The sequence below is a fragment of the Leucopleurus acutus genome (assembly GCF_964270905.1).
Source record: "Leucopleurus acutus genome assembly, chromosome: 14".
NCBI classification, from domain to species: Eukaryota; Metazoa; Chordata; class Mammalia; order Artiodactyla; family Delphinidae; genus Leucopleurus; species Leucopleurus acutus.
Window position 1 is genome coordinate 34,102,072 of NC_139156.1, and position 13,214 is coordinate 34,115,285.

A 13,214-nucleotide genomic window follows, 5' to 3' on the forward strand; every position below is an offset into this window, starting at 1 on the left:
TATCTTGGAGAGATCACTTTTTTCCTTCAACCAGTGTTTGTTGAATAACTAATGTGAAACCTCAGAGTTCATTATTCTGCAAAGGGGACATGTGAAAAGTTATATAATGTCATGAACACTTACTCTCATTTAATTTCCTGGAAAATTGCCCACCTGAAAAATGTAGTAGTGCTTTATCTTTCTATGTGATGCAAAATGATTTAGCAAAGTTGAAAACTATTGTACAAATACGAGGTAATCCTATTTAAGATTATATCATATAACAAAGATGTGCTTTTTTTGGCAAGAAAAATCATGATTTAATTATGTTCGTATAATTTTTGCAGCCCTAGATCCAGTTATTTGACCCTGCAACACTTTCTTTCTCTTTTTTTTTTTGGCCTCACTGCGCAGCTTGTGGGATCTTAGTTCCCTGACCGGGGGTGGAAACTGCACCCTCAGCAATGAAAGTGTGGAGTCTTACCCACTGGACTGCCGGGGAATTCCCAGACCCGGAAATATTTTATAGGAGTGAATTTGCCAGAGCATACATTTTACTTTTGTTAAATTGCCTGTTTCTAAATTCCATATCTTATACAGTTAGAATTGAGAACCTCTTTTTCTCTCTACCTTCACCTTTAACGAAAAAGCACTTTTTCTCTATAAGATTGATCTCTGTGGCTGTTATAATTGTAACTGCAGTCAGTGACATAGTGCAGAACAGCCTGGGATAATAATGCCAACTGCCAAGCCAGATTGGGGTTGCTGGAGGGTAAGATTATTTTCTTTAATACCCACTGAGACAAGTTTAGCATTGCAACCAGGTAGGAAAATTAATAGGAAAACCCTTCAGAATGAAAGGAACCTTAAAGGTCATTTAATCCAACCTCTGTCAAGTATATATCTCTTCTGCAATATCTCTAACAAGTAGTTACCAGCCTCAGCTTAAATTCCTTCAGGGATGGGGAACTCATTAAATACCAAGGTAGCCAGTTCGATTTTTGCCAGTTCTAATTGTTAGAGAGTTCTTTTCAATGTTGAGACTTGATTTACCTTTTCAAAGATCTTTACCTGTTACTATTTCATCATCATCATCACCCACCTTCTTTGAGCCTATCATTTGGTGCCCATTTTACCATTTTAAACCTACAAATACAGCTATAGGGTTTTTGCCACATGCCTTGCTTAGGTCATAAATAAAGCCATTCGTTTGGGAGGAGTTATTCTCGGTAAATCCATGTAGGTCCCAGTGATAACTGTCTTCTTGTCCAGATGTTTGACAGTCTGACAGTTGACTGTAGAATTTTGTCAGGAGGTCAGTGCCTAATCCACTGGTTTATGGTTTTTAGGCCACACTCCTTTTCGTTTCTGAAAATCAGAGCATTTTCCCATCTTCAGTCTTCTGCCTCTTCTCCTGTCATCCATTAATTATAAAAGGTGATAGGCAGTGATCCTGCTGGGATTTGTTAGTTGCCTAAGCATCAGAGAATGTGACTCATCTGTGTTGGAGATGTGAGTTCATTTGAGTCACCTGGCTGGCTCACTCACCGATCCTGAGCTTCAACTTTTTTCTGTTGTTTGGTCCACCTATGCACTTTAAAGATCCATGAAGTCCTGTATCTGCTAACATGGGATCAGCATATCACAATTTTTTAAATTAATAAATTAATTTTTCAGCTGTGTTGGGTCTTCATTGCTGCGCGAAGGCTTTCTGTAGTTGTGCCGAGCGGGGGCTACTCTTCGTTGCGGTGCGCAGGCTTCTCATTGCGGTGGCTTCTCTTGTTTCAGAGCACGGCGCTAAGCGCACGGGCTTCAGTAGTTGTGGCACGTGGGCTTAGTTGCTCTGAGGCATGTGGGATCTTCCTGGACCTGAGATCAATCCTGTGTCCCCTGCATTGGCAGGCGGATTCTTTTTTTTTTTTTGCGGTACGCTGGCCTCTCCCGTTGCGGAGCACAGGCTCCGGACGCGCAGGCTCAGCGGCCATGGCTCACGGGCCTAGCCGCTCTGCGGCATGTGGGATCTTCCCGGCCCGGGGCACGAACCCGTGTCCCTTGCATCGGCAGGCAGACTCTCAACCACTGCGCCACCAGGGAAGCCCAGCAGGCGGATTCTTAACCACTGCACCACCAGGGAAGTCCAGCATATCACATTTTGCTTTAGGTCATGTGTCTCATTGGATTATGAGTTCCTGCCAGGTAGGAACTATGTTTTGTTTTGTTTTGTGTTGTTTTTAACATCTTTATTGGAGTATAACTGCTTTACAATGGTGTGTTAGCTTCTGCTGTATAAGAAAGTGAATCAGCTATATGTATACATATATCCCCATATCCCCTCCCTCTTGCGCCTCCCTCCCACCCTCCCTATCCCACCCCTCTAGGTGGTCACAAAGCACCGAGCTGATCTCCCTGTGCTATGTGGCTGCTTCCCACTAGCTACCTGTTTTACATTTGGTAGTGTATATATGTCCATGCCACTCTCTCACTTTGTCGCAGCTTACCCTTCCCCCTCCCCATATCCTCAAGTCCATTCTCTAGTAGGTCTGTGTCTTTATTCCCATCTTACCCCTAGGTTCTTCATGACCTTATTTTTTTTTTCCTTAGATTCCATATATGTGTTAGCATACGGTATTTGTTTTTCTCTTTCTGACTTATTTCACTATGTATGACAGACTCTAGGTCCATCCACCTCACTACAAATAATTCAATTCCGTTTCTTTTTATGGCTGAGTAATATTCCATTGTATATATGTGCCACATCTTCTTTATCCATTCATCCGATGATGGACACTTAGGTTGCTTCCATGTCCTGGCTATTGTAAATAGAGCTGCAATGAACATTTTGGTACATGACTCTTTTTGAATTATGGTTTTCTCAGGGTATATGCCCAGTAGTGGGATTGCTGGGTCGTATGGTAGTTCTATTTGTAGTTTTTTAAGGAACCTCCATACTGTTTTCCATAGTGGCTGTATCAATTTACATTCCCACCAGCAGTGCAAGAGTGTTCCCTTTTCTCCACACCCTCTCCAGCATTTATTGTTTCTAGATTTTTTGATGATGGCCATTCTGACCGGTGTGAGATGATATCTCATTGTAGTTTTGATTTGCATTTCTCTAATGATTAATGATGTTGAGTATTCTTTCACGTGTTTGTTGGCAATCCGTATATGTTCTTTGGAGAAATGTCTATTTAGGTCTTCTGCCCATTTTTGGATTGGGTTTTTTGTTTTTTTGTTATTGAGCTGCATGTGCTGCTTATAAATTTTGGAGATTAATCCTTTGTCAGCTGCTTCATTTGCAAATATTTTCTCCCATTCTGAGAGTTGTCTTTTGGTCTTGTTTATGGTTTCCTCTGCTGTGCAAAAGCTTTGAAGTTTCATTAGGTCCCATTTGTTTATTTTTGTTTTTATTTCCATTTCTCTAGGAGGTGGGTCAAAAAGGATCTTGCTGTGATTTATGTCATAGAGTGTTCTGCCTGTGTTTTCCTCTAAGAGCTTGATAGTTTCTGGCCTTACATTTAGATCTTTAATCCATTTTGAGCTTATTTTTGTGTATGGTGTTAGGGAGTGTTCTAATCTCATACTTTTACATGTACCTGTCCAGTTTTCCCAGCACCACTTATGGAAGAGGCTGTCTTTTCTCCACTGTATATTCTTGCCTCCTTTATCAAAGATAAGGTGACCATATGTGCGTGGGTTTATCTCTGGGCTTTCTATCCTGTTCCATTGATCTATATTTCTGTTTTTGTGCCAGTACCATACTGTCTTGATTACTGTAGCTTTGTGGTATACTCTGAAGTCAGGGAACCTGATTCCTCCAGCTCCGTTTTTCGTTCTCAAGATTGCTTTGGCTATTCGGGGTCTTTTGTGTTTACATACAAATTGTGAAATTTTTTGTTCTAGTTCTGTAAAAAATGCCAGTGGTAGTTTGATAGGGATTGCATTGAATCTGTAGATTGCTTTGGGTAGTAGAGTCATTTTCACAGTGTTGATTCTTCCAATCCAAGAACATGGTATATCTCTTCATCTATTTGTATCATCTTTAATTTGTTTCATCAGTGTCTTATAATTTTCTACATACAGGTCTTTTGTCTCCTTAGGTAGGTTTATTCCTAGATATTTTATTCTTTTTGTTGCAGTGGTAAATGGGAGTGTTTTCTTAATTTCATTTTCATATTTTTCATCCTTAGTGTATAGGAATGCCAGAGATTTCTGTGCATTAATTCTGTATCCTGCTACTTTACCAAATTCATTGATTAGCTCTAGTAGTTTTCTGGTAGCATCTTTGGGATTCTCTATTTATAGTATCATGTCATCTGCAAACGGTGACAGCTTTACTTCGTCTTTTCTGATTTGGATTCCTTTTATTCTTTTTTCTTCTCTGATTGCTGTGGCTAAAACTTCCAAAACTATGTTGAATAAGAGTGGTGAGAGTGGGCAGCCTTGTCTTGTTCCTGATCTTAGTGGAAATGGTTTCAGTTTTTCACCATTGAGAACGATGTTGGCTGTGGGTTTGTCATATATGGCCTTTATTATGTTGAGGAAAGTTCCCTCTGTGCCTACTTTCTGCAGGGTTTTTATCATAAATGGATGTTGAATTATGTCAAAAGCTTTCTCTGCATCTATTGAGATGATCATATGGTTTTTCTCCTTCAATTTGTTAATATGGTGTATCACATTGATTGATTTGCATATACTGAAGAATCCTTGCATTCCTGGAATAAACCCCACTTGATCATGGTGTATGATCCTTTTAATGTACTGTTGGATTCTGTTTGCTAGTATTTTGTTTAGGATTTTTGCATCTATGTTCATCAGTGATATTGGCCTGTAGTTTTCTTTCTTTGTGACATCTTTGTCTGGTTTTGGTATCAGGGTGACGGTGGCCCCGTAGAATGAGTTTGGGAGTGTTCCTCCCTCTGCTACATTTTGGAAGAGTTTGAGAAGGATAGGTGTTAACTCTTCTCTGAATGTTTGATAGAATTCGCCTGTGAACCCATCTGGTCCTGGGCTTTTGTTTGTTGGAAGATTTTTAATCACAGTCTCAATTTCAGTGCTGGTGATTGGTCTGTTCATATTTTCTATTTCTTCCTGGTTCAGTCTTGGCAGGTTGTGCATTTCTAAGAATTTGTCCATTTCTTCCAGGTTGTCCATTTTATTGGCATAGAGTTAGTCGTAGTAATCTCTCATGATCTTTTGTATTTCTGCAGTGTCAGTTGTTACATCTCCTTTTTCATTTCTAATTCTATTGATTTGAGTCTTCTCCCTTTTTTTCTTGATGAGTCTGGCTAATGGTTTATCAATTTTGTTTATCTTTTCAAAGAACCAGCTTTTAGTTTTATTGATCTTTGCTATCGTTTCCTTCATTTCTTTTTCATTTATTTCTGATCTGATCTTTATGATTTCTTTCCTTCTGTTAACTTTGGGGTTTTTTTGTTCTTCTTTCTCTAATTGCTTTAGGTGCAAGGTTAGGTTGTTTATTTGAGATGTTTCCTGTTTCTTAAGGTACGATTGTATTGCTATAAACTTCCCTCTTAGAACTGCTTTTGCTGCATCCCATAAGTTTTGGGTCGTCGTGTCTCCATTGTCTTTTTTTTCTAGGTATTTTTTGATTTCTTCAGTGACCACTTCATTATTAAGTAGTGTATTGTTTAGCCTCCATGTGTTTGTATTTTTTACAGATCTTTTCCTGTAATTGATATCTAGTCTCATAGCGTTGTGGTCAGAAAAGATACTTGATACGATTTCAATTTTCTTAAATTTACCAAGGCTTGATTTGTGACCCAAGATATGACCTATCCTGGAGAATGTTCCATGAGCACTTGAGAAGAATGTGTATTCTGTTGTTTTTGTATGTAATGTCCTATAAATATCAATTAAGTCTGTCTTGTTTAATGTATCATTTAAAGCTTGTGTCTCCTTATTTATTTTCATTTTGGATGATCTGTCCATTGGTGAAAGTGGGGTGTTAAAGTCCCCTATTATGAATGTGTTACTGTTGATTTCCCCTTTTATGGCTGTTAGTATTTGCCTTATGTATTGAGGTGCTCCTATGTTGGGTGCATAAATATTTACAATTGTTATATCTTCTTCTTGGGTCAATCCCTTGATCATTATGTAGTGTCCTTCTTTGTCTCTTGTAAATAGTCTTTATTTTAAAGTCTATTTTGTCTGATATGAGAATTGCTACTCCAGCTTTCTTCTGATTTCCATTTGCATGGAATATCTTTTTCCATCCCCTCACTTTCAGTTTGTATGTGTCCCTAGGTCTGAAGTGGGTCTCTTGTAGACAGCATATATATGGGTCTTGTTTTTGTATCCATTCGGCCAGTCTATGTCTTTTGGTGGGAGCATTTAATCCATCTACATTTAAGGTAATTATTGATATGTATGTTCCTATTCCCATTTTCTTAATTGTTTTGGGTTTGTTATTGTAGGTCTTTTCCTTCTCTTGTGTTTCTTGCCTAGAGAAGTTCCTTTAGCATTTGTTGTAAAGCTGGTTTGGTGGTGCTGAACTCTCTCAGCTTTTGCTTGTCTGTTAAGGTTTTAATTTCTCCATCAAATCTGAATGAGATCCTTGCTGGGTAGAGTAATCTTGTTGTAGGTTTTTCTCCTTCATCACTTTAAACATGTCCTGTCAGTCCCTTCTGGCTTGCAGTTTCTGCTGAAAGATCAGCTGTTAACCTTATGGGGATTCCCTTGTGTGTTATTTTTCCCTTGCTGCTTTTAATATGTTTTCTTTGTATTTAATTTTTGACAGTTTGATTAATATGTGTCTTGGTGTGTTTCTTCTTGGATTTATCCTGTATGGGACTCTCTGTGCTTCCTGGACTTGATTAACTATTTCCTTTCCCATATTAGGGAAGTTTTCAACTATAATCTCTTCAAATATTTTCTCAGTCCCTTTCTTTTTCTCTTCTTCTTCTGGGACCCCTATAATTCAAATGTTGGTGTGTTTAATGTTGTCCCAGAGGTCTCTGAGACTGTCCTCAGTTCTTTTCATTCTTTTTTCTTTATTCTGCTCTGCATTAGTTATTTCCACTATTTTATCTTCCAGGTCACTTATCCGTTCTTCTGCCTCAGTTATTCTGCTATTGATCCCTTCTAGAGTATTTTTAATTTCATTTATTGTGTTGTTCATCATTGCTTGTTTCATCTTTAGTTCTTCTAGGTCCTTGTTAAATGTTTCTTGCATTTTCTCTATTCTATTTCCAAGATTTTGGATCATCTTTACTGTCATTATTCTGAATTCTTTTTCAGGTAGACTGCCTATTTCTTCTTCATTTGTTAGGTTTGGTGGGTTTTTATCTTGCTCCTTCATCTGCTGTGTGTTTTTCTGTCTTCTCATTTTGCTTATCTTACTGTGTTTGGGGTCTCCAAGTTCGTATTTCCCATTGGTTTTGGTGTCTGCCCCCAGTGGCTAAGATTGTTTCAGTGGATTGTGTAGGCTTCCTGGTGGAGGGGACTAGTGCCTGTGTTCTGGTGGATGAGGCTAGATCTTGTCTTTCTGGTGGGCAGGTCTACGTCTGGTGGTGTGTTTTGGGGTGTCTGTGGCCTTATTATGATTTTAGGCAGCCTCTCTGCTAATGGGTGGGGTTGTGTTCCTGTCTTGCTAGTTGTTTGGCATAGGGTGTCCAGCACTGTAGCTTGCTGGTCGTTGAGTGAAGCTGGGTGTTGGTGTTGAGATGGAGATCTCTGGGAGATTTTTGCCGTTTGATATTATGTGGAGCTGGGAGGTCTCTTGTGGACCAGTGTCCTGAAGTTGGCTCTCCCACCTCAGAGGCACAGCACTGACTCCTGGCTGCAGCACCAGAGCCTTTCATCCACACGGCTCAGAATAAAAGGGAGAAAAAGAGGAAAGAAAAAGAAAGGAAGGAAAGAAGGAAGGAAGGAAGGAAGGGGATAAAATAAAATAAAGTAAAATAAAATTATTAAAATAAAAAATAATTATTAAGAAAGGTTGTTTTTTTTTTTGTTTGTTTTTTGTTTTTGCGGTATGCGGGCCTCTCACTGTTGTGGCCTCTCCCGTTGCGGAGCACAGGCTCCGGACTCGCAGGCTCAGCGGCCACGGCCCACGGGCTCAGCCGCTCCGCGGCATGTGGGATCTTCCCGGACCGGGGCATGAACCCGTGTCCCCTGCATCGGCAGGCAGACTCTCAACCACTGCGCCACCAGGGAAAACCAGAAAACAATTTTTTAAAGTAAAAAACAAACAAAAAAACGGACGGACAGAACCCTAGGACAAATGGTGAAAGCAAAGCTATACAGACAAAATGTCACACAGAAGCATACACATACATACTCACAAAAAGAGTAAAAAGGGAAAAAATAATATATCTTGCTCTCAAAGTCCACCTCCTCAATTTGGGATGATTCGTTGTCTATTCAGGTATTCCACCGATGCAGGGTACATCAAGTTGATTGTGGAGATTTAATCCGCTGCCCCTGAGGCTGCTGGGAGAAATTTCCCTTTCTCTTCTTTGTTCGCACAGCTCCCGTCTGTTCTTCGCTCAGACAGGACGGGGTTAATGGAGCCGCTGATTCGGGGGTCTGGCTCACTCAGGCCAGGGGAGGGAGGGGTACGAATGCGGGGCAAGCCTGCAGCGGCAGAGACCAGCGAGATGTTGCACCAGCCTGAGGCGCGTCGTGCGTTCTCCCGGGGAAGTTGTCCCTGGATCATGGGACCCTGGCAGCGGCGGGCTGCACAGGCTCCCGGCAGGGGAGGTGTGGATAGTGACCTGTGCTTGCACACAGGCTTCTTGGTGGCGGCAGCAGCAGCCTTAGCCTCCCATGCCCGTCTCTGGGGTCCGCGCTGATAGCCGCGGCTCGCGCCCGTCTCTGGAGCTCCTTTAAGCAGCGCTCTTAATCCCCTCTCCTCCCGCACCAGGAAACAAAGAGGGAAGAAAAAGTCTCTTGCCTCTTCGGCAGGTCCAGACTTTTCCCCGGACTCCCTCCTGGCTAGCCATGGTGCACTAACCCCCTGCAGGCTGTGTTCACGCCGCCAACCCCAGCCCTCTCCCTGCCATCCAACCAAAGCCCGAGCCTCAGCTCCCAGCTCCCGCCCGCCCCAGCGGCTGGTGAGTAACGGTCGGCACCGATCCTCTGTGCGGCAATCTCCCCGCTTTGCCCTCCGCACCCTGTTGCTGTGCTCTCCTCCGCGGCTCCGAAGCTTTCCCTCCTCGCCACCCACAGTCTCCGCCTGCGAAGGGGCTTCTAGTGGGGGTAGGGCTTTCCTCCTTCACAGCTCCCTCCCAGAGGTGCAGGTCCCATCCCTATCCTTTTGTCTCTGTTTACTCTTTTTTCTTTTGCCCTACCCAGATACGTGGGGAATTTCTTGCCTTTTGGGAGGTCTCAGGTCTTCTGCCAGCGTTCAGTGGGTGTTCTGTAGGAGTTGTTCCACGTGTAGATGTATTCCTGATGTATCTGTGGGGAGGAAGGTGATCTTCGCGTCTTACTCTTCCTCCATATTCCCCCTCTTGAGTCAGGAACTATGTTTTAAAACATCTTGCCCAGAATTCAAGCTGATTGAATTCTCTAAACTTTTAGCCTAACCTTTCTTGATTCCTTCTTACTTTAAGAAACCATTTTTTAAAATAATTTTCGAGCACATTTCATGAACTTCAATTTCTTAGCACTTTAGCCTTCCTGTCACTGTTTTTGAAGTTTGACTTAGAATCTGTCATCAGTAGATTTTTTGTGTGCTTTCTTCCTCTGTTGTGTATCTTTTAAAAATATGATTTGATATCATGATACTGTGGAAATCTACTAGTAGAAGGACAGAGTTCATCTAGTTTGAATCCCTATTTAAAAAGTAATGAAACCGAAGCCCAGAGACTTGCTTAATTTAGATCTTAACTGTGATTTTGGCAAGATCTCAAAGAAAGTGAGTCACGGTATCGACCAGAATCCAAGTTTCTCATGGCCAGATCTGTGCACTTTCTACTAATTCTTTTTTAATTTATCATGGTTACCTGTGAAGCCTCTTCTCATTCTTGGCTGTCTTCCCTCTTTTCTCTCTCAGGGATTATTTGCAAAGGTCTCATGAGGATTCATTCCTGGGGAACCATATTGCCTTTTAATGTCTGTAGTCAGGATTATTTCTGAATGGATTCCATCAGCAGCAACAGCTATTCATTCCCACTGAACACTTCTAAATGGCTGACTGGAAGTCAACAGTCAGCATTCGTTCTAGCCCACTGTTTCCTTTTCTTACTGTTATAAGCTTCAGTATGAAAATAAGAGGCCATTTCCTCTCATATTTCTAAGGACCATGTCAGTAGCCAATTCTTTGTGGATGGAATTGAAGAGTGGCATTCCCCCCTCACCCCTCAACACACACACATATTTAAGAAAAAAACTCATGGAGACTATTTTTTAGTATAATTAGGTTTCCAGCAGGTAGTCTAAGATGCTGCAGTGTCTGTGCCAGTTTTCTCAATTGTCTGCAGTTAAATATACTGCAGCTCTCTGTGTGTACCTCAATTATTGTGACTCTTTTCTCCTTTTCTCCTAATTCAGGTGCTCTCGCGGTTCCACACTCTGGTTCATAGATTTCTGTATACATTTGACCTGTGTCTACTCTGTCTCTTCTGTTATTCGCCCTTCGTAATTTATTTGAAAGTACATACTCTTCCATTGTATTTCAGTTTTGAATTCCTCGATGGTATGCTAACTCTTGGTCTGCAAAGGTATCTCTTTTTGTTAGGCCAGTATTTGGTATTTCCCTAGTTTGAGGAGCTACACTTATCTACCTCATATTTACTTCCTTATGGTAACATGTCAACTGTTACCCCATACACTTTACTTTGGTATCTAACTATCTAGATCCCTTAGGATCGTAACTAATAAATCTCCCTTCTCCTCCTTTTTTAGCCTGAGCATCACTGGACAGCCTCCAGGGTCTGCTTCCTTCTGTGTCATATAGTCATCCTCCAGAGCATTTGATAGCTTTTCCCAAGTTTTTTCACTTTCTCTCTCAGAACTGAGTTTAAAGTTTTCCTGTTCCAGAGGGCAAGTCCACTGCCAAATGAATGCTCCAGTCTTCACAAGTTGTAATCAATCCCTTGTTCATTATTCTGATTCATGGGCTGTCATTCAGGGAAACCAGAGCCATCTATGTAATAAACTTCCAAAATCAAGCATCTCATGGAAGAGAAGATGGAATGCCACCTCTCTAGCACGGAATTTTACTTCCTAACATGTTTTTCAGAGGTCTCCCTGAGAATCATTCCATTCATTCTTTGAAAAATCAACAGGAATAGAAGCAATTTCTATGACTGACTCTTAGCTGGCTCTGTCATGTATTGAATGAATGCCCTTAAGAAACATCGCATACCCTTCATGTGGCCATGTGCGTTCTGTATACACTACACATACCCCTCATACAGGATTTTCAAATAGCCAACATGTATCACTTCTTCTAGATACAATAGCAGAACTCTTTCATCTGTTAAACCCTATGATTCTTCCGTATGTTTCTGTCGAACATATTCTTATTTAGCATGTTTTCTAGAACTGATAGTGGTCAGTGGCAGTTAGGCCAGATCAGGAACACCTTAAACTGGAAGATTAGTCAGTCATTCTAACAGATAGGTGAGTCAGATTGCTTATGATATCTACCCTGAAGCAAGTGAGAAAGCCAAGTCTAGCTAGCCAGGTAGAGTATTTTATCTAGAATGAATAAGGAATAGATGGTGGTTCAGACAGTCAGGCATTGAAATTGGGGAGGTCCAACGATGGGCAGGTGTTTGGAACACAGAGATCAGGATCCTGAAAACTAATGGGTGTTCAGTAGAGGGGAGTTTTGACTGCAAGCAGTGGGCTTTCAGCTGTGAGACCGACATTCAGAGGCTAGAAACTAACCTCTGGGAGGACAAGTGAGAATAAGCAGGAACAGACGTGAACCTAGTTATTTGAATTGGGACGTAAAGAAGAAGTGAAACCAATAACAGGACTGACTGCATGGCAAGCCTTCCAAGCTATTGGCCTAGTCCTCTATCTGCAAGATTCAAAGTAGGATTGGTCCCAGCCTGGGGTTGAGCCTGCTAGTCAGAGTGAAATGATTCCAACTTTGATAGTTAAAAGGTGGCAGAGGCAGAACTGTCCATGATGATCCACACAGGGACAGAAGCTCCACTGGTATAGAGCTTCTTTCGCTCCTCTACTTGTAATCTTTTGACATTATTTTACCTCTACCTTCCCTCCCTGAACTTTCTTTCCTTCTGACTTCTCTTCTGTGCTCTTTCTACTAACCCAGCAGAGAAAGATAGAGATGTTTTCTTGGTCGTGTCCCTGTCTCCCCTAGCATCAGGAAGGCCAGTGTACATGTAGGACATACGGTTGATGGTGGTGTCTGGCAGGAAAAAAAAATAACAGTGTACAAACTTAGCAAGTTATAATGAAAGTGTGTTTTTAATTTTTTTTGGATCTCTGAATGAGCCAACAAATTTTCTTATCCATTCTTGTAACCCTGGGGCCCGAGCTGTTCCTGGGAGGGAGTACTTTGTTGTGCTTTTTTAAGGACTGTTTTTCACCTGACCTGGTTCCACTTTTTTCCCTAGCTACTCTTCTTTTAAGGTTTTAGTCAAAAGCATTCATAACAAGAATCTTTCTTGCAAGCAGCTTTTCATACCAAAAATGATGGGCTATAACCAAAGGATAACAGAGACTATGATCAAAGACTTCTATACATACATTGCTGTTTCAGCTAGGCCTCATAGGACTTACTGGGTTGTAGAGGCCCAACACATTCTTGGATATTATTTATATTTTCGTGAGTCAGATTCTATAAATTTATGTATACAACATGAGTTTATAGGTTTTTTTTCCATCTATCTCTAGGGTTGCAATAGTTTCCAAATCTTTTGAAGGAAAAACTGATTGCACAGAAGAGTGGTACGGAACCCAGTACAAGCAAGAAGCTATACCAGATGAAGTTATTAAGGTAGGGTTAACCCATCTGTGAATAAGCTGATGTGTGAAGGACACACAAGAATATGAGCTCCCTAGATCAACCAATTCACAGCCCAAAGTATGGAGAGTGATGGCCCAGCACTGTCTGTACCATCCCAAGAGGAGTGAACAGGGAGGTGGAGAGCTGGAGCTTAGGTTTTGCATGAAGAAATGATACTGTAGCCACCTTCTCGTCTGCCTGTCAGACCAGCAGGGCTGTAAAGCAGACTCCAAGTCTCATGCGGTCAAAGATCAATGAAGTCCAAAGTACACAGGGTTGCAGAGGC

General features: G+C 41.4%; 1 protein-coding gene across 4 annotated transcripts in view; it reads left to right on the forward strand.

The window, feature by feature from the left end:
* IDE (insulin degrading enzyme) overlaps positions 1-13,214 on the forward strand; it is a 112,851-nt gene that overhangs the window by 68,530 nt on the left and 31,107 nt on the right. For all 4 annotated transcript variants that reach the window (XM_082855031.1, XM_082855028.1, XM_082855030.1 and 1 more), the window contains exon 12: positions 12,817-12,919. In XM_082855031.1, the coding sequence (XP_082711157.1) occupies positions 12,817-12,919 (103 nt within the window). The remainder of the gene's footprint in view (positions 1-12,816; positions 12,920-13,214) is intronic.